General features: G+C 42.1%; 5 protein-coding genes across 27 annotated transcripts in view; 3 read left to right on the forward strand and 2 right to left on the reverse strand.

The window, feature by feature from the left end:
• The window catches only part of LOC128259048 (uncharacterized), a 367,779-nt gene that overhangs the window by 193,029 nt on the left and 153,883 nt on the right, over positions 1–20,867 (reverse strand). For 2 of the 13 annotated variants that reach the window (XM_052991167.1, XM_052991166.1), the window contains exon 1: positions 9,215–9,348. The exons of the other annotated variants lie outside the window; for them this stretch is intronic. The gene's annotated coding sequence lies outside the window, so the exon portion shown is untranslated. Of the gene's footprint in view, positions 1–9,214; positions 9,349–20,867 lie in introns of those variants that run through there. 13 annotated transcript variants of the gene reach the window in all.
• LOC128259027 (tyrosine-protein phosphatase non-receptor type 4) lies at positions 21–9,356 on the reverse strand. Its single transcript, XM_052991123.1, has 10 exons — positions 9,215–9,356; positions 4,704–5,095; positions 3,895–4,002; positions 3,741–3,833; positions 3,539–3,680; positions 2,631–3,474; positions 1,602–2,287; positions 917–1,541; positions 665–842; positions 21–605 (listed from the first exon to the last, which is right to left on the reverse strand). The coding sequence occupies exons 2-10, from the start codon at positions 4,854–4,856 to the stop codon at positions 516–518; spliced, it is 2,919 nt and encodes a 972-aa protein (XP_052847083.1). The 5' UTR covers positions 4,857–5,095; positions 9,215–9,356; the 3' UTR covers positions 21–515.
• Positions 11,923–16,014, forward strand: LOC128259032 (G-protein coupled receptor Mth). 8 transcript variants are annotated; one of them, XM_052991138.1, is made up of 9 exons: positions 11,923–12,180; positions 12,816–13,156; positions 13,222–13,729; positions 13,790–13,958; positions 14,024–14,200; positions 14,266–14,520; positions 14,582–14,753; positions 14,834–15,028; positions 15,484–16,014. In XM_052991138.1, the coding sequence occupies exons 2-9, from the start codon at positions 13,089–13,091 to the stop codon at positions 15,608–15,610; spliced, it is 1,671 nt and encodes a 556-aa protein (XP_052847098.1). In that variant the 5' UTR covers positions 11,923–12,180; positions 12,816–13,088; the 3' UTR covers positions 15,611–16,014. The 8 variants fall into 8 exon arrangements, with proteins under 8 accessions (XP_052847098.1, XP_052847100.1, XP_052847102.1 ...); XM_052991141.1 differs by lacking the exon at positions 11,923–12,180 and adding an exon at positions 15,096–15,189 and having other exon boundaries at positions 12,817–13,156; positions 15,484–15,622; XM_052991140.1 differs by lacking the exon at positions 12,816–13,156 and having other exon boundaries at positions 11,929–12,405.
• Positions 16,118–18,037, forward strand: LOC128259039 (odorant receptor 85c-like). Its single transcript, XM_052991155.1, has 5 exons — positions 16,118–16,417; positions 16,476–16,674; positions 16,978–17,263; positions 17,312–17,513; positions 17,566–18,037. The coding sequence occupies exons 1-5, from the start codon at positions 16,118–16,120 to the stop codon at positions 17,782–17,784; spliced, it is 1,206 nt and encodes a 401-aa protein (XP_052847115.1). The 3' UTR covers positions 17,785–18,037.
• LOC128259034 (G-protein coupled receptor Mth-like) lies at positions 18,047–20,510 on the forward strand. Of its 4 annotated transcripts, XM_052991149.1 has the most exons (8): positions 18,047–18,857; positions 18,919–19,072; positions 19,129–19,305; positions 19,364–19,603; positions 19,671–19,714; positions 19,772–19,821; positions 19,876–20,070; positions 20,312–20,510. In XM_052991149.1, exons 1-8 carry the CDS (start codon positions 18,363–18,365, stop codon positions 20,382–20,384), a joined length of 1,428 nt encoding a protein of 475 aa, XP_052847109.1. In that variant the 5' UTR covers positions 18,047–18,362; the 3' UTR covers positions 20,385–20,510. The 4 variants fall into 4 exon arrangements, 3 of the variants coding, with proteins under 3 accessions (XP_052847109.1, XP_052847108.1, XP_052847110.1); XR_008268008.1 differs by lacking the exon at positions 20,312–20,510 and having other exon boundaries at positions 19,364–19,607; positions 19,876–19,904; XM_052991148.1 differs by having other exon boundaries at positions 19,671–19,821.

Genomic DNA, 20,867 nt, shown 5'->3' on the forward strand with positions numbered 1-20,867 from the left:
ACACATTTTATTGGATTGTTTTTTGTAGCATAAATACATTTATGAATTGATTTGGTGCTAAAATACTAACAGTTTTATCTTCTCTTGTCGTCTATCAGTGTATAAGGATCGTATTCTGTTTGCTGGTTGCGTATTGTTCTCGTGTAGCGTTGGATGGGTGTAAATAAGTTGCCATTTGCTTCGCTTTGTATACTTCGATTAGGTAGTTGGTTCACTTCGTTTACCATTCCGTCGTGGTAGCTTTGTAAATTTAGAATCGTTTCCCTTGCAGCACTTGCGGCGACTGATGGAGATAATGTATAAGTAAGTGTGTGTATTCTAGAGCTACTTATGAACGGATTTGATAATACAATATAGTAGGGGGTCTGTAATAGTAATGATATACAATTAGTTTTAATCATATGTCTACGGGTACTAACAGTTAGATAGATTTGGGCGTAGGTTCGTATAGAATAAGAAAAACTCGAATCGTTTTGGGGCGTGTAAAGCGGAAGATTGTAGATTGCGTAGCTGGGTTAATCCTCGTCGTCGTTGATGGCGGCACTGCTGCGTGAGATCTTCATGTAGGCAGCGCAAATGCATTCGCACACGAAGCGGTACTGGCTCTGGAATTGAAAGACACGCATGAGACACCCATCGGTGAATCCTGGCCAGCGGTACTCACCACATTCTGCACCATGCAGGCACGCTGATCGCGCATGGTGCGCACAATGTCTAACGGGTAAACGGGCTCGCGGGCTTCCATTAAAGCCAGCGCAGTGTCCATCAGTATGAGCACTCCTGTGCGTCCGATTCCCGCCGAGCAGTGGACGATCACAGGTGGATTGGCGGCACTGATGCACCTGTAAGTAAATTGAGATTAATATGATTTTTTGCGTACAGCCACAGCCAGCGTTTAATTTAAATAAATACTTACTGATGCACGCTTGTCGAGACAGGCGTCTCGTCCTCCGGAGTGGCTCCATTGCTGGCCGCGCACTTGCGCTCCCGCATTAGGCCGCCGTTCTCATCGGCATCCGCATCCGCGTCCATCAGTCGCACCTGCTTCAGGCTCTCCTCGATTTCCTGCAGGAGTGTGCGATTGCGGGCGGCGCGCACCCGCTCCGTAAACTCCAGAAAGAGATTGGGATCGGAGGGCACACAATGGTCCGGCCAGGCCAGGTACTGCATGTGGTGGATGTGCCGCTGCTCGTGCTTGTCCTTCAGCACAAACTCGCGAAAGACGAAGCTGCCCGTCTCATCCGGTTTTTCGCTGAGGCAGCGCACCGAGAACCCCTCCGCCAGCTGGAGCTCCTCGCCGGTTACCGGCCAATACTGGTGGCACTTCTGGCGACCCGACTCCATCACCGTGGTCAGCATCACCAGGAGGTGGCTGCTCTCCTGCTGCACCATGCGCCAAAAGTCCGTCGTGGTGCTGGCCAGCGGACCCTGGGTGGCTATGTACCGGTTCACTGCTCCGCCGGGAATCTCCATGTTCACGTAGTTGGCGTTGATGTAGTCGCCGGTTAGCGAGTTCACCAGGGAAACACGAGTGCAGTCATCTGAAGTGGTAATTGAATGTTTATACACACAAATTGTTACACAGCGGCAGTCAAACTCACATGGCGATATGTCTCGATATCGGTTCTTTGGGGCATTTGCTGGCTTCCGAGCCTCGGTGATGGCCAGATCCGGGTTCTTCCTGTACATGAGCTCGTACTGGGCCAGCAGGGCGCCGGAAGCCAGGCCATCGCTCAGCAGCAGCAGGCTCTGGGTAAAGAGGGCATCGCCGTCGAGCAGATTGGAGTGCGATCCGATCTCGTCGCTTTCTGGCACGTACTGATACAGAGGCTCCTCCTCCAGGAGCAGTGGTGCCGAGCGCTGGGGCCGCACAGTCAGCAGCAGTTCGCCACTGGCCTGGTGGCGGCAGTCCCGAATCATGGCCACCACCTGCTCGTGCCGCAGACCGTGCACATCCCGGCCATTGATCATGAGCACCTCGTCGCCCTCGCAGACTCGTGGCGTGCAGCGATCGGCGGGCGTGTGGGGCACCACCTTGGAGACCTGCACCGGCAGACTCAGGTCCACGCCGCCCTTCACGTTGAAGCCGTAGCGTCCCTGCTCGTCGGCCTGCAGGCGGATGGTGATGAGGTCGCTGCCACTCTCCGGCTGCTGCTGACCCACTGCGTCCGCGATGGTCGTGGGCAGCAGGAGCGGACTGTGCTGGCCGGAGCTGTAGGCGGGCGGCATGGGCGACGGAGAGGCGGACTCGAAGCGCCGCGTGCACTGTTCGATGAAGCCCACGTCGCTGGAAGCGCAAAATACAAGTGTTATATATAATCAAACCCTTATAATATAGAGGCCAGCACGAGTTGGGTTTAAAATCAGCTCTGATTTAGAGCTTGATCAGTTTGTCTATGACTTTAGATTCCTAGTTCATGGAAGAGCTTAAGGTCATACACAATTTAATTAAATATGCGATACATTTATAGGAATGTATCATGTAATGAGCTCCTGATTCCAATGACCCCTTTATTTCGATCGAATCGCATAGCTAGTTACTTGAGCTGTTTTGCTTATTACTCGTGCAGGACGCTATTGCTTATAGTTAAACCCTTTACGAAACAATTTCCCAACTGTTTCTAACTTACAGCTGGATGTCATACTCGTCGCTCTGCTGCTCCCAGGCCTTCCTCGGCATAGAGTCGGCCTCCTTGGAAGTGACCTTGTTGTCGTGGGCCCGGCTCGTCTTGGTGATGGTCAGAATGGTGCCTCCTCCTGCCGCTGGCTTGCCATTGTGCGAGGTGGCACTCTCGGAGCCGCTGTGCTGCAGCATTGGAGTACCGCCCGAAGAGCCCGAGGTTCCGCCGGCAGCTCCCAGGAGCCGCTTGCTGGGAGACCGCACAAAGACCTTGTGTATGCGGCCGCGCTGCTTGGATTCCTGCACCGCCTGAAGCTCCGTGCGACCCGAGTAGTAGAACTTGCTGCCCAGACTGATGTTGAGGAAGCGCGAGAGGCGGTGGGGCCGTTTCAGGCGGAAGAAGCTGTGGTGCTCCACGCAGGACTTCCACAGCGCCTTGGCGTGCTTGTGGCTGCTCATACCGAAGCCCAGAAGCGTGTCGTAGTTCTCGCTGGGCTCGCGGCGCAGCTGGATGAAGAAGTCCTTGCGCTTGAACGACACCTTGACCATCTTGCTCCACGAGAAGGTGTTCACCCGCAGCGAGTGCTGGAAGACGAGCAGTCCCACCGCCGAGACGCCCAGCTGCAGCTCCTTGCCATTGGAATCGGTGGCCCGGTGCAAGTCGATCCCGTACAGCTCCAGTCGCTTGGCGTGCTCCAGGTAGTTGTACTCCGCGTCCGCCGGAAGTTGACCGCGATGCAGCTTATGCAGCTCTCCAACTTTGCGTTCAGCCTCGGGCGTCTGGTCGCTGAGCAACTGCATTCCGCTCAAATAGCCCGGCTGGTGTTCCGGGGCATTGAAGTCGCCCAACTCGGCTGTGTAAGGGATACGGGTTAGTGCCATGACTTCTTTAAGAGCTCTACTATATCTATTACTCACATTGCACGGTGTAACTGGCAAGCAGGCACTGGGTGTTGCTGGAGCATGGCAGCTTTCCCAGCAGGATTTGTCGCTTGATCTGCAGATAGAACTGGTAGCGAGTAAACTCCTCCTGCAGTCGGCTGGGGTCGCTTACAAAGAACTGTGGGTGAAAGAGGGAAATCTCAAGTTCCTGAAGAACAATGGCAGACAGCCATCTCACCTTAACCTTAAACTCTAATAATGGAACGGCATCGTTGTCGAGCGAAACGCTGCTGCATTGCTTCTTGAACTGCTTCTGGGCATCCACCCATCTCTGAAAAAAGGACACAAGAGGAATAAGATGTGTTCTCGAGAACGAGTATTGCACGACTTACCACAACGTCACCCGGCTTCTGTGGAAAAAGTAGGCCAAAGTAGTCCCTTTCGGATAGCTCGAGATATTGAAAGACTTGATCCAAGAGCTCAGAGCCTTTCGCACGTTTCTAAATAAGTAGAAAAAATAAATTGTAGTTCTTCAGGTACACAAAGCTCAAAAACTAGGTCAACTAACTTAGCAAGGCATTGTTTGAATTTCTCCCTCCAATGCCTTTGGTGCAATTACAGTGATTAAGCCACGACTATTTAGTTTGAATTTGGTAGACAGATTCCAACTCGATTATTATTTGCAACCGCAAACACTTGATCATCGAGGTGAAAGAAAGCGAAACCTCGGATGGAGATTAAAAAACGATGCGGACAAGTGCGTGTCTGGAGATGCTAGTCGAGATGAAAGCAAGCTCTTCGAGTGCAGAGCCAAAAAATGAACAGATAAAAAGTGAATAAATGAATAGTGATGATTACCCGACGAAGACCTCGAAAACTTTCTTCACTTTGACTACATTCGCATATCAAAAAAATATGCGCATGGTTAATGCGGGTACTACGCAAACAGTTGTGGTTTGAACATAACATATTACGTTTAAAAAGTGTTATAAAAACAAAGGAATTTTGTTATTGAATTGGATTCGAAATGCATAGACTATAATTCGCATATCAAACAGTTTCGGTTTGAACATAATATCTTTAAAATTTGTTATAAAAACAAAGAATTTTTCATTACTATATTGGGAATGAAATGCAAAGAACACGCGTTCAAGACTATTAGGTTTCGAGGGTTGGAACCATGTAAAGTTGAGGGTGTTACCTCGATCCGAAAGGTGTGCGTGATGTCATCTAGGAACAGGACGGTGACGCATTGCTGCCGTTGCGGGTTCTTCTTGTCGCGCGCCAGTTCTGGGCCGCCTCCTCGCAGGCGAAAGGTTCTGGTCAGGTTGCTCAGTCGGAAGCGCTCAAACATGACCGAACTCCATGAACTCCATGATTCGGGTGGGGATCGAGGGGTGCGAATATAGTACGTATATCACGTTGGAGGGCGCTGATTGCGGAGAAATTGGGGCCTCTCCTGGCTCGGCTTCTTGTTTATTCGATAAATTGGCAAGAGTATTTGTTTGCTTTGTATGCTGGCTGGTTGGTTCGTTTCCAGTTAATTCGACTGCCTCCCTCGGCTCCTTTTCATGTGGATGGATCTCTGATTGACTGAAACAAGAACGGGTGAGAAACGGGGTCTTTATGAGCACCGACTTACGGCTTGATGGAGGCATAAATATAATCGTTCTCGCCTCCTCTTCCGCTGCAGTTGTTTATTTTCTTAGTTGTTATTTTATGTCTAGCACACACAACACTCACTACCTAACAACGCAAGGCTTTGGCTTTGGCTTTCCTGCCCCTCATTTCCATATCCCCCGCGGGTTTGAATGATGCATACTTCCACGTAGAGCAAGCCCAGACACACAAACGACGTCGACGACAATCGACAAGTGCTGGGTGACTAATAACATGTCTTTGAGGCCTTTCTTTGCCTCTTGCATTGCAACGCACAGCTTTTTTAGTCGCGGGTCGTCAGAAAGCCCAGAATAACTGTTGTCAAACTTGTAGATAAGGTAAAGTCAGCCATTAAATAGAGGGCAGCACTAATACAAGCTTGTTTCCCATCTATGAACTTCTAAGAAAACACTTATAAAAAAGACAATACCTATACCAATACCAACAATTTATAAGAAAACCATTATAAATCGCTTCCAGAATTGTAGATTTTGAAAAAGGCTTTATTAAATAGAGTAATAAATTCCATTTTAGCAAAAACCTAATAAAGATTATTTGACAATTATAATACAAAATCATATATAATATACAAGAAGAGGTTCATATAAATTTCCTCCAATTTAGACCACATTTTAAAACTCAGTTCTTTCAGTGCGATTGCCCCAAGCCGTGTGGCACACAAATCGTCTTTGCTAATGATTGATGTGCCGTGTAATTGGCTTAAATGCTCTCGACTAATATACACAAAAGAAAATATCTGTGTGTGCATAATTGTAAGCACTATTCCACCTATTTTACCTTTCAACCTTATTTTCCGCAGACGTTGACTGTTCTCCTAAACTGGGTTAAAACCGCTTATGTTGGGCTGCGCGAAGCGGACACGGCGCAAACTAAAAAGGCCAAGAAGTCGGATACCAAGCTTTTTCCATAGTTACCAAACAGTTGCCAGTAATTATCGAATAGAGGCTAACTTGCGAATTCCCCTGAGTCAGTGGCTGCTTTTAGACGCTGATCGAACTGCTAGGGGTCAGATATCGGGGGCGTTAAGCCTTTTATCGATGTGCAAACGAGACATAGGTTTCATTCCTGTATTGTTTCGCCACAAAACCGATGATCTTTGGTTTTCTTTCTTTGGCCGGGAAAGAGCGCAATTGTCGCAAGTAAAAATATCTCAGTATAGGGAAAGATATTTTTGTGTGCGCTGTTCTTACATAAATAATACGTTTCCGGACTGTTGTCAGGCGAAAGAGACAGATGGGTGAAGCAGACGGATCAAGAAGCTAAACTAGTGCTACATCTAACACTTAACTAGAAAAATGTGTGCACTATCGATGACGTGCGGATTATTTATATGGTGGCACAAGGAATCACAAATGGGCAATAAATAAATGCGGCTTAAGATCGAACTAAAAATTATCCTCCGTTCCAATCTGTTTCCTCTTCGAAATGCCCCGGGTTTATTATCAGTAAATACGAAGCAAGCAAAAGTTAAGGGTATTGGTCTACAACAGGATCCCCTCTTTTAAGCAAAAACATTTTATTGCAAATATCAAGAAATTTCATTTTCCCCCACTATATAACGCGCATTTCTAGCATTTGCCATACCCTGTGGCCCCACTGTGTTTGCCTGGGTTATCAACAGGTTTGCAAAACAGAACACAGTACAAAATCGGAATATTATTAAAAACAAACAAACGGATGGGTGGCGACATTTCTTCTCGCCCACGGGACAGCGCTACGATACCAGATGAATGGAACGGGAGGGGGAAAAGGGGTAGAGTGCCCCTCGTTGGTTGCCATATTTGCCCGGAAGGCAGTTTAGTTTGGTATCCATTTAAGGCAACCTACAACTGGACGTACTACTACTCTCAGTCGTATTGACTTTTCAATATGAAATCGAAATCGAATGGACAACAACACCTAGGCAGGCGGTGTCCCATTGTGATGTCCATTGTTTGACCGCACTTCCTCGCTTTTTCAGTTCGTTGACCGACTTTTTGTGCGAAATTATCATTGGGACACATATTTGCATACATGTTTGTTTGTTTACCCAGCAGCTCTTTCTCCATCCCGCTGACCGAATAACGGGCTGGTGGCAGCCTCAGCTTCCGTTTCTTTCAGCGGCTCTTTCTTTGTTCGCCCTAGGGCAAGAGGGATGGCTGAAGAGATGGCTCTTGCCAAACCAGTTGGGGTCTATAAAGCTAACTCAGCACTTTCCTGACCTCTGTGTGCCCGCAAGTACTTCAGATCGACTTGGGATAGTCGAGAGCCCATCACTCGTCGGGGTTGTTCAATCAATGAAACCATTCCAGAGACAAGGGCAATGGGCAGAATAGATCCCCGTATGAGGTAATGGAAACCGCAGACGTCGAACTTCTAAGGAAACGTAATTCGAGATACGGCAGCCACAAGAAGAACAACAAAAGCCTAGGCAAAACAAAGATAAGCTGTAGAGGAGGTCTAACGAGGGGCGAGGGAGATGGTAAACGGAGGACAACCCGGTGTCACTCAGCTTCAATTACACGCGACATCCTTCAAGCTGCTTTCCATTTTTAGGACGAGCCGCTTTCGACGCCTGGCAACCCCAATCAAAGTCAAATTATAATGGAAGCCTTTGCTTTTGATAACAAAAAAGCAAAATTCGGCCAGTACTGCTAAAAAATCAAATAGCATTCTTATATTCACAGTTGGAATTTAGACTGATAAAGGTTTTGTAAGTCATGAGGATAGTGGTTACGATTTTATACAGATTTCTGATAGAAATGTAAAGTCTGCAAACCAGACTTGTAACTTCGTTTTGAGCTTGTTACAAATATGTGTGGTCAGCTTGGCAACCCTAATTCCCTGTGCGAAAGGCAAAATTAGGGGAACTCAAAGCAAAAGCTTGGATCAAATTGAATTTTCCAGTGGCAAGGGTTGTGGGGTTCACCTGGCAGGGCTGGGGCGACACCCCCCGGAAAATTGCTTTTAAAATGGAACAGAGAGCGCTGTGGAAAAAAACAGGTTATGCTGCTATGCTCCTCGATTGATTTTCTCTCGTGCCGGCGACGCATCAATTACGCTGCCCTGGCATTAATTATCGGCTGGCGTATGCATTTGTTGGGGGTTTATTTTATGGCTGCCTTTACCGCTATGCGTCAGGGTTGCCATGTGTTCGTTGTGGAAGGGGTGGCGACCCCAAGAAGGGATGGGGCCTTCATCCAAGGCGGGGTTTAGTCCGCTTATCGCTGTTTGCCTTTTAATTTTTATTGCTTTCGGGGCAGGGGCATTTGGAGGGGGAGGGAGGGACGCACCCCGTGAGTGTTCAGCGCTCAACAATCCGAATATGCTATTTTCGTGTTCATATTCCACATGCAACACAGTCCCCAGAAAACCCGGGCGACACAAATACGCATGGTTAAGTATATTTGTTGATTCAATTTGCCCTGAACTTGTATACAATGCTTTAGTGCTTACTTTGTTAAAATAAACTTTGTGTGTCACAGCAGGCTAATATTCATATAAATTCGTAAAAATTAATTTTACAAATCTTAAAAACACAAAAAGAAAAGATGTAAATCAAAGGCGCATTGCATTTATTCTCTCAATGTCGAAGAGCAGCTGATCTATATATCTGCCCTCTTCTTTCGCTGGGCAGTTGTGTTGTTGTTTGGCATAGCCAACCACTTATGACAGTGATGGGCGAATAAAAAAGGGTTGTGATATAAGGATAATTGACGATTTTGTAAACAAACAATCAACTATTAATTGCGGGCGAGGGGGAGAGAGGCAATCTTCTTTTTTCTCTTATCTGCGGCTTTTGCTACTTCCTTCGTTGCATTGCGTCCGTACGTCTTACAAACCGTTTTTGTGTGTGTGTGTGTGTGAACCACTTCAATCTCAATCTCGCTCTCTCACTCGCCTGCATTCAAATCAGCAAGAGGCTGTGTGAGGAAAAGGGATGGTGGGAGATCAGCGGTAAAAGGAAAAACAATAATAATTACACACATTGCGGCAAAGAAGAGTTGCAACACAAAAAGAAAACGAAGAGAAAAGTAAGAATAAAAATCTCACCTCTATATATCTTTCTGACACTCTTGGCTGCTGTACCAACTAGATCATTTTCCTTTTTCCTTCTTCTTTTATTTAAAAAATGCTAAATATATTTTTTATACATTCGGAAAGAGGCAGCATAAAACACGAACGCACAAACACGGACACAGGCACCGACACTCGCACTTGCACTTAAGCAGCCGCTTCGAGGAAAAAGTCAACAAAGTCAAAAAATAAAAACAGTTAAATTACACCTACTATCAGTCACAATCAACATAAATGCGCGATTTATATTTCAAGTTTAATCTGTCGCATTACTTGGGGTTTTTCGAGGAAACCGAAGAAACGAAAACAAACCGAAAAAACTGAATCGACGGGCAATGAAAAAATGGTAGAGGTGGAAGTGGAGAAACATCGATGTCGATATCGATGTATCGGTTATATCGATGCTTGGCAGGGTAATTATTACAGATGTCAATTTCTAAGAAGTATCGGAACAAATAGTCGTCTTCCTAACTCTAAAAAACTGGTCACACCGAAAAATATCACACAGGTAGGAAAATTTTAAAAAAATGTCAGGCCAATTTTGTGATGCCTGCAGCAGTCCACAATACCGATAATACCGAGACAGATTCCGTTTTTCCCTGCTCTTTTTGGGTTTTATTGAAATTGCTAAGTGATATTTAACAAGTTAAATCAGTAGTATTAGTTTTTTTTATTTAACAAATTTTATTTTGTTTTAAACAGGTGGGTTAGAATACTGGCTGGTGTTTTACTTATTATATTATTACTTGTTTACTTATTTATTTTGGTCTGTTTTTTATTTGTGTTTGGGAGGCTTTAGAAAGCGTCTGATATTTCATCCAAATATTTGAGGTTTGCTATTTAGACTGTCATACGGCACGACACAGGAATAGGCATTAACCACGAATATGTTTACATATAAGTTGGCCAATTTTGGTAAAATAAATTGCCATTTTAATTACTTTCTTATCTCAAAATGATATCCCGCCAATGAACAATGAATTATGAAAATATCGAAATACTATCGACGATTTACTTTGATAGTTGTCTCTGAAAACCATGAAACTCACTTGAACATGGTTAGTGTCTGGGATATGTGCAAAAATGAAATTGATGCTTTTCACAAAAAAGGTTTATCTCGAAAATTAAATTAATATTTTTTTATGCGCACATGATTAGCGGCAGAGAAGTTTTACATTAAATATTGAATAAATTGCATCCCAAGGCCTACACGGTCTAAACATTTTTGTATGCTTATTTTTGTATGGTTTGGATTTAGCACAAACTTGAACCGAACTTAAAAATATTCAACTTTTTGGCATCTAATAGCCTTTACAGAGCGATAACAGAATTTTTTAGTTGCAACATTATTCCACTACCCATGCAACATATAGACTGGTCAAATTTCATAGCGGCAGGCCCCCGGGGCTCTCAGCCGCAGCCCGGCCGCTTCGTGTGCATTTTGGCTTTTTGCTCTCTCATTCTTATTCTCATTTTTATGCTCGCGGACTCATTGCACGAGTTCGATCGTTCAGTCCCAAAGAGGCGCGTCGTACTGTTGCTCTGCGCTTGAATGTATGCGTGATCATGCATTCTTATACACGGGAGCATGTGTGCCTTTATCTTATTAACTTTTCAAACTTGGTACCCTTAGAATATGGCCGTATTTACTATTGGGTTATGATAAAAATATGAATAATATATGTTATAATATATTTTTTAATATTTCAGCATATATTTTATTTTTGTTTACAAATTCCTATCAGTGGTAGCAGAAAAATGTTTTGCATATATGTATGTATTCGAATTAATAGAAATCAGTCTACTGGGATGCGAACAGGGCATATTGCAGCGTTTCACTTAAAGTTTTAAAGCTTTTGTTGTTGTTTTGCGAGCGGATAGTGCCAGCATACCCTACCGACACGATAGCTTTTTAGGGGAGCGGGCGGAAACAAAAACCGCTGTTTTGCTTTTGTTTGGACAATGATTTTTGGTTGATTTATTATTTAATGATTCGCAGTGTAATTTTAATTGTCTTTAACAATTTTAATTGTCTTTAAACAATTCGATATAATCCAAGATATTGGTACAATTAAATTTATAAAATTATTATCATTAAAATATTATTTAAACAAAAAATGAAGATTATTATATTTGTTTCATTTACCTCTACAAAAATAAAAAAAGGATTTTAGAAGTTTTTTTTTGTAAATGAGATTTTGTAACAACGACAACAAGGAAGCAACGTCACAAAGCAACAAATGATTTTCTAAAGAAAAGATTAAAATTGTATACATACATATGTTAATAAAAATATGCATCAAATATAAAAATATTATTAAATTCTTAGAATTTCTTGAAATTTGGGAGGTCTGAAAGGCTATTAAATAGCTCGAGCAAGTACGTCAGCATAGAGCTATTAAAAAAATTATTCCGAAGTCCGTATACTCTTAAAAATATTAAAATTAAAACAGAAACAATTCCCCACAGATGTGTATTTGTAGAGAAGCAGGAACAGCTGAGCGTCGTTTTCTATTTGATATTGTTTGCTTGTGCCTGTTGCTTTGTCTGCCTTTCGCCTTTCTACTTGTAAAATACAAAGGTGAATGTACGAAATATCGCTCGACACTCTCACAAACGAAAAATTGGCCAAAGAGGTGGTCGGCGGTTGGACCTTAAAATGCATATACATACATATGTGTTCTTCCAGTAAAACGCTAACATTCTTTATCGGGTTCCTGCTTCCCTCTTTAACGATGAAATGTGTTATTCCCCGCGCCACATTAGTGATTATCGTTGTAGCTTTACGCGCTGAAATGTCGTGTTGAGTGAATCAGTAACCGAACCAAATTCGTCTGATTCGCACACGCGCGGAATTCTTTTTCCATATTTTTCCTTGTGAGAGTGTTGTATACTCGTTCTTTGTTTGGAGTCGAGTCGAACCGTATATTAAGCAAACATATGTATGTACATACGACCAGTGAAGTAGGCAGAAGTGTCTCTGAGCTTCAATGAATTCGTCAATGAACGAAGCGAAAAATGTAATGTCTTGCCCGTATTAATAGTTATGTTTCAATATCATGCAGACATTCCGTGGAAATTCAAAGTTAAGTGGCCTAATAGCTTTTAATTAGTAAACGATTGTATGGAATGCTTGATGTTTCCTATCAGCCCGGCGTGTGGACTGAGTATATATATTTTTTAAGTTTAAACCACTAAAACATACTCTATTAATAAAAAATTTTTTTTGTAATTTAACTTTCTTAAAAATAAAATCAAATTATTTTACAAAACATCTTTTTTTCTACCATCAGTTTTCCGAAAAAAAAAAAGGAATATTCAATACTAAATTGGCGCGGCAACACATTTATGGCTCATTTTATTGCAGATGTTCACAAGGCAAATATGATTTTGAGCAGGGGCGGATCTAGACAAAAAATTTACCAAAATGTCCAAATGTGGACAAACATAAAATATATCCATTTTTACATTTAATGTGTACTTAAATATAATATATTTGAGTGATTGATATGAAACGCCCCACCCCAAGTTTAATTTAAATTTAAATTAAATTTAAATGGTTTTCTCATATCTTCAGTTATATAATAAGCTCGCAGGAATGTTGCTAGCGGCGATAGCGGCTGAGCATTCTCGCGAAAAAATCGACTGAGTTGCAAAACTTTATCTGAGAGCAACCTATACTTGGGAAACGAAGTAAAAATCGCTCAATGGCTAAGTATGTATGCATGTTTAACTACTCAGCATGCACAGCGAGAATTCTGACGTTCTCAGCTGAGTTAAAATGTGCTCAGAACAAGAACGTGACAGTGTCTACTTCTCTTGCTGGTAAGTCAGTCTTTATAAATGCGCTATGGCAGAAGTTTTCACAACATATAAGGGCGTGTTTGGCTTACAAAGAATAGTTTCATTCAAGTTCAAGTTTGTGAAAAATTGGGACAAACAAGCGTTTTGATATTCTCTTCAAATCATTTGTTTCTTTGCAGAAGAATGCGGATTCTTCCGAGATTGTTTGCCACAGTTCTTATGCTGATAGCGCAACAAACAAATGCGGACATACCCGATTGCGACTTCTTTGACACTGTCAATATATCGACAGCTCAAAAGTTATCAAATGGCTCATATCTATATGAAGACTTGGTCATTCCCGCACATTTGACGGGTGAATATGACTACAAACCTTTGTGGGACGACTCGAAGGAGAAGGTGGCGAGCCACTTAAGAGGATGTGTCTGCAAATTGAAGACCTGCATCCGGTTCTGCTGCCCTCACGATCACATAATGCACGAAGGCATATGCTATGATGACATGACGCAGGAGGACTCGGACGGGATCGATCCATTCGTGAACTTGACCCTCGGCAACGGATCGGTGGTCACAAGGCACTTCAAAAACGAATTCATCTTGCAGTGGGACTTGCCCATGCCCTGTGCCAATGGCAATATGTTCTACCTAGACAGCAGAGAAGAAACGGATAAGTACACTCTGTTCAAGGTTTATTAGCTAAATAAACTTGATAGATGCGCCACTTAAACCGGCATTGCCCCTCTGTAGAATGGAACCTTTAAGCGCCACCATGACAACGCGTTCTTCAGCAAGCGAGAATACTGCCTCCAGCATATGGAACTCAACGACGAAGTCCTAAACACAACTTTTTTGAAAATTGTCCCTCACACCTGCCTGGTAGAGCAATCTGAAACGGGGAAAACAGCACAAACTGTCGGTAAGCTTAAATGTTTCTGCAGCATAAAAACTTAATGAAAATTTCTTTTCTCTCTATTTCCACAGTGATGATCATTTCGCTGATTTGTATGGTGCTAACGATCAGCGTGTATCTCTTTGTCAAGAAGCTACAGAACTTGCACGGCAAGTGCTTCATCTGCTACATGGTCTGTCTCTTCATTGGTTACCTCTTCCTGTTGCTTAATTTGTGGCACCTATCGTTTAGTTTCTGCATTACAGCAGGTATGCTGACTCGAAGTATTCGAAGACCAAAGATAAATACAAAAGTAACGCATTTTCTTGACCAGGTTTCCTGGGCTACTTTTTCGTCATGGCCGCATTCTTTTGGCTGTCTGTCATCAGTCTGCATCTTTGGAATACGTTCAGTGGGACCTCTCACCAAGTCAACAGATTCCTGCCGGAGTCTCGGTTTCTGACCTACAACATGTTCGCCTGGGGAATGGCGGCACTCTTGACCGGAGTCACCTATCTAGCTGATAAGTTCGTGGAGAACGAGAATTGGAATCCTCGTGTGGGCAAATTTGAAGAATGTTGGATCTTTAGTGTGTTCCCTATTTCGATTGTATTCGTGGGCTGCCATCTAGTTTCACTTTCCATCCACAGCTCTCGAATGGTCTGCCATGCTATACTTCTATGGGCCGATGCTGTTGCTGATTGTGTTTAACATTACCATGTTTATCCTAACGGCTATTCGCATAATGAGAATTAAGAGGGACATACAGAACTTTGCCCACAAACAAGACAGGAAGCAAAAGCTCAACTCGGACAAACAGACGTGAGTATAATTATATTGATCACTTATAATTATAATTATAACTATAATTATATTGTAATCCCTTACATAACTCTTTACAGTTACACCTTCTTTTTGCGACTCTTCATCATAATGGGTCTGTCGTGGAGTTTCGAGATAATCTCTTACTTGGTGCAGAGCAACCAACCTTTGGCCAACACTTTACTGGTGGCTGACTACTTTAACTGGGGTCAGGGCATCATCATATTTGTACTGTTTATTCTAAAGCCCAGCACGCTAAGACTTTTGAAGGAACGGTACGTAGCTTGCGGTTCTGCTAATAGCTCGATTAACCAGGTCCCATTATTGTTTCTGCCTGAGCAGCATTAGGGGTGGGAGTGAGGAATTGGAGCCCGGTGACAGCGAAGAAGAGATCTCGCTTGAGAATACGAAATTTGATCCAAATGTCCTGTAATAGGTAATCCGAAGAGAACTGTGTCTTTGTTATTTTTGGTGTTGGAAACCCCTTGTTCTACTAATAAGCAGGCTCTTATTCTTGCATGCCAGATCGAAACGATATTTAAATGCCACTGGTGTGCCGATATATGTTTCTAAGCACTTACACTTCGGTGTTTTACTTATCGCCTTTAAGTTTATCTGCTTTCCCTCGGCAGGGTGCTTGTCTCCTGTTTTTACCTAACTTTAGTTTACTGTTGCACGTTTATTAACCATTCATATTCCTTTCATATTTCTAATAGTTTTTATCTTCTAGACACCAGCCAAAAACCACGTGGAGTGCCATCAGTTCGAGATCGAGAGTAAGTCGAAGTACGACTGGTGCATCTTTCAATCGATTCACTAGGACAAACTCTTCGGCACCAAACACATCATTAAAGTAGATGACGCATTTGCATAACAATATGTGCATCGTTTACTCAGGAAATCAATATTATTAATTTAGTAATTTAAGGATGACGTTGTCGTGCTCGTAAGGTCAATTAACTCTATTATTTGTAACAAATTAATTTCTGTTTGTCTTGAGGTAATAACTCTAATATGTTTAATTTACTTAACACTTGAAATGAAAAAAAAAGAAAGTAACAACTTAAAATTTGTAATTTTGCTTTAAGGCTCCTTTCCTCATCTTCATGGTAAGCAGAACTTAGGTTTTAAAAAGATAAATTCCATTCGGATTAGTAAGTATCTTGTTTTGTTTGCTTAACCTTAACTCTCAAACTACAACAGCCTTTCAGTAATTTTATATAACGACATTACTCATAAATAAATAAGTACAGCAACACAAGTTATATCAATTTGCGGCTGCGAGTACCGCCCCTTTCACGAAATGCGAGCTCGCCACAACTATAAAAGCACTTACATCAAAGGAACCTTAATCGAATTGCAAAATGCGTAGGCTACGGGAACTGACCCAACGGATTTGGGAATCGCATGAGGACAGTGGTACTATTGGGTCCATAGAGCTAGACGTGTGGCTAGCCCAGTTAACTGGACTGCCGCTTTTGGATATCAAGACCGAGTCAAAATTCCAGAGAATCCGCATCCTCGTCACCAGCTACGTTGTATTGCCGTGCCTCTTTTGCTATGTGTGGCTCGAAATATATGACCTGGTACTCAATTGGAATGACGTAGACGTGATGACCCAAAACGTGGTGGAGACGCTGACCCACTTGGGTTACTGGTTTAAGGTCAAGGTCGACAACGAAATAACTAACACACCTTGATCTATGTTGGTTTGAAATTTAGGTGTTCAACACTTTTTACCACTACGGGGAGATAAAGCAGATCATTTTGAAGTTTAGGTTTCTCACCAGAACTTGCGTGCTATCCTCTCAGCAGAAGAAGACCTTTCACCAAGTGGAGGCGGAGAGCAAGCTGGCCTGTCTTACGTACTTCTGTCTAACCGTTTTTTCATCGACAATGGCCTTGGTCATGGTGTTAAGTGGTAAGTAATTATTTATTTTTTTTTTTTATTTTTGTTTCTTATTTCTTAAATTTTTTTTTTGGGTTTTAGAAATATATTCATTTTTATAAATATTTTGAAGGTATATTTTTTTAAACACATTTTTTAAAATTAGAATTCATCACTTTGCGCTAATTGCAAAGTCAACCCGAATATGACTAATTATTCTAATCTCTGGATCAAATCCCTTGTCTTCCGTTTATTTGGTACTACAAATTTAAAATATGAGCATTTGTTTGAAACACGAAAGTATCCCGAAATACTTAATTATTTTCTTTCGAACAGCTCCAGACGAAATGGCGGGTAAGCGATTCCCGTTTCGCGTTTATATGCCATCCTGGATGCCTCCTGTGGTACAACATGTATACATGGGTCTCTGTCTGTGGTTTGTCTGCTGCGGTGTCACCACCATCGACAATTTGAATGTGCTTTTAATGAACCACATCTGCCTGCACCTCAAGATTCTTAATCTGGCCTTCGAGGCCCTGGAACTTGGCCCGGAAAAGCGGGTAGAGGTTGATCCGCACCACTGGATGGAATCCATTGTCAAATATCACTGCAGTCTGATTGAGTGAGTGGTTAACTAACGTTGTGAGTTCCGATCCTAACTATCCTGTAGGTTGCGTCAGCGAATGGAGCGAGTGTACATGCTGCCAGTCATGTTTCAGTTCGCATCATCCCTACTCGTGGTGGCCATGACGGTATTCCAGATGCTATTGGGTGACGGATCCAACAGCTCGGTGCTCATGTACTTTCTGCTTGTGGGATTACTGTGTCAGATATTCCTCTACTGTTGGTTTGGCAACGAGGTTTTCGAGCAGGTAAGTTCTACTTTATTTTTCTTATTCGAAAATACAAATGTTTATACCTCAGAGCAAGACGCTTTCCATCTCCGGATTCGGCTGCAACTGGCTCCAGTTCGACGTTCGGTTCAGGAGGTGCCTTCTCATATTTATGGTAAATGCGAGCCGACCATTCCTGTTTACGGCAGGCGGATTCATGGGTCTCACCCTAACGAGCTTCGCTAACATTCTGGGAAAGTCCTACTCCATTGTGGCAGTTCTGCGGCAGATGTACGGCAGGGCCCAATAAACTGAGGCTCTAAATAAACCCATTACTAGGTCGAGGGTTCCCTTACTCAGAAGTAGACAATTCGTTTAACCGCACAATGATAATTGGCTGTCATAAAATGTGCTTACATATTTTTAGTTGATTTTTGTTGATTGTTTTTGGCGTGTAACCTAATATTATTTCACAAGCTGTCATTATTTTGTTGGTCTCAGCTTTATGACTCGCACAGTGAAAAAAAATATATTTACAAAGCCAATAGTGCTTTTACTAAATACTTATTAAATCTGTTACTTAAGTTGTTATAATAAGTTATCATCATGTTACCCAATTTTGTACAGTAAGTATACTGAGGAAAAGTGTCACTTGGTGCTTCCATCTTAAATTGAATTAGGAACATTTGAAATTGGAGCCTGCGATGGAGGTATCTTTTTTAGGAAACTAATATTTCAGTGCATTTATATTCAAAAGGTTGAACCTTAAGTTGCCTATTATTTTCTCAAAACTTTAGTTGAGGTGTTTGGTTTGGTTTAGAAGTAGCTTTTACCGCACAATAGAAATTATTTGCCTTGTTGAAAGCAATCGTCGTAGAAACATTTTAAATGTGTTTGCTTCTGGGATCGTTTACCACAGTTCTTTTACTGATGGTGAAAAAAACAAACTCTGAAATCCTCGGTTGTGTCTTTTACGACACTGTAGATATGTCGGCAAGTCAAAAGCTATCGAATGGGTCTTACCTTTTCGAAGGCTTACTGGTTCCCGTGCATTTAACGGGTAAATATGACTTCAAACTAATGCCAGACGGCTCGAAGAAAAAGATGGAGAGCCACTTAAGAGGATGTGTGTGCAAACTGAAGCCCTGTGTTAGATTCTGCTGTCCTCAAAACCAAAAAATGGATCGTGGCAAATGCCACGATGACGAGAAGGACCAGTTGGACGGGGTTGATCCATTTGTAAACATAACCCTTCGCAACGGATCGGTAGTCCAAAGACACTATCAAAAGGACCTAATCGTGCAGTGGGATTTGCCATTTTCCTGTAATCGTATTTACCTACTAGACAACCGAATTGAAATGGATGAGTACAATTTGTTTGAGGTTTACTTTCTCAATAAAAATGCCAAGAGTGGTAAGTTTATATCGATTTTCCTATTTTTAGAATGGAACCTTTCTACGCAACTATGACGACGTGTACTTGAACAAGCGGGAATACTGTCTCCAGCATCTTACCTTCGCAGACGGAAATAAAACATTCTCTCGAATTGTTCCCGTCAACTGCTATGTCGAGCCTCCGACAGAATGGAAGGCCTTGGGTGAGTTAATGGCAAAATCAGCTCAAATGGTCTCTGATTTATCTGTCTTCTTACAGTGTTGCTTTTATCACTGATATGCTTGATTTTCACGATCAGTGTGTACCTTGTTAATAAAAAGCTTCGGAACCTTAAAGGGAAGTGCTTTATTTGCTACATGGTCGCTCTTTTTATGGCATACCTTCTCTTATTTCTCAGTTGGTGGGATTTATGGTTTGACTTTTGCCAAACACCAGGTTAGTTGATTGATTTAAGTGTGCGACATATTGACAATTTTTTTGTAAAATGTATTAGGTTTCTTGACCTATTTTTTCTTCATGTCCGCCTTCCTTTGGCTTTCTGTCATCAGCCGTCACATCTGGAAAACATTAACCAAATGCTCTCATTCCGTCAACCTGCCAAAGCGTCAGTTCTTGGCCTACAATACTTTCGCCTGGGGAATGGCGGCGGTGTTGACCGGAGTAACCTTTATAGCCGATAGGGTCGTGGAGAACAAGGATTGGAGTCCTCTTGTGAGCCTTCACTGTTTTATTAGTAGGTTTGAAGTTCCACTTGCAAATTCGTTCGTGCGCGCTAATGGCATTTTCCTATTCACCCGTAGATAATGATATGTCGGCATGGATTTACCTTTTTGGACCGATGCAGGTGCTGTTTATGTTTAACATAACCATGTTTATCCTGACGGTTATTCACATTTTAAAGGTAAAGCGGGTCATTAACAACCTCTCACAGCAAGAGGAGGGGACACAGAGGTAACTCAAATGTAGTACTACACGTCTCAAATGACTTTCATACTGAAATTACAGTTTCACCTTCTTTCTGCGGCTTTTCGTCGTCATGGGTCTGTCGTGGAGCCTGGAAATATTCATCTTCTTACTGAAAGATTCTAGATTTTTGGAAAATGTTTTTGTGGTGGTCACCCTTTTTAATTGGTCTCAGGGTATCCTCATATTTGTACTTTTTGTTCTTAAGAGGAGCACACTGAGTCTTTTGAAGGAACGGTAAGTAATCTGAAACTACTGCTCAATTGTCCCAAATTAACCCTTTAATCCAAAGAACACGTTTTAATTTTGTTCAATTGGTAACGAAATCCACTAGCAATCCTTTTAATTTAAAGTTAAACGTCTAAAGTATTTTTCAGGTTTTTTACTCCTTCCATTTTTTAATGTTGCATCTTTCGTTATCATTTGTATTGTATTTTCACTTTTCTGTAAGACTATTTACCACAGGTTTTTTTTTTAGATTCCGTTCTTCAAAAGTAAGTCGGTTGTCAACTGGCATTTCTTTCATCCAGCACAAAGGTGCCCATAAGTAATTAAGTGATATAAAATTAAAAAAAAAATATTGACGTTAAATATTATTCTGTTTTATATAATAAAACAAATAACTTATTTACCACGACACTACTAAGATTTATTGAAGAAAAAAAGGTCATACTAATGGATACTACTGTTATACTATAATTATATGTTTAATGCAACTGCGTTTGAATGTGTTTTGCAAGTACCTAATTATATAAATAGAAAATACAAGCTTTAATTTTGTACTTAAATGACGTGAGACTTGAAAGGTTGAGCCTTAAATTTACTATACTTTTATTCTTAAAAAAATTGTAGTGTAAAGTAAGAACTTTACGCGATCAAAATCTCTTGGGAATTCTAGTACTAATGTTGAGCTGTTCGTGATCTTTTACCGTACTTCACCAATTGGTGGTATCATCCGCTGGTGCTAAAAAGCTTTTCGTTAAACTGCGACAGCTTTTCGCCGCAGCTTTTGATTCCGAATATTAGCACTGCGA

The sequence above is a fragment of the Drosophila gunungcola genome (genome assembly GCF_025200985.1).
Source record: "Drosophila gunungcola strain Sukarami chromosome 3L unlocalized genomic scaffold, Dgunungcola_SK_2 000005F, whole genome shotgun sequence".
Classification (NCBI taxonomy): domain Eukaryota; kingdom Metazoa; phylum Arthropoda; class Insecta; order Diptera; family Drosophilidae; genus Drosophila; species Drosophila gunungcola.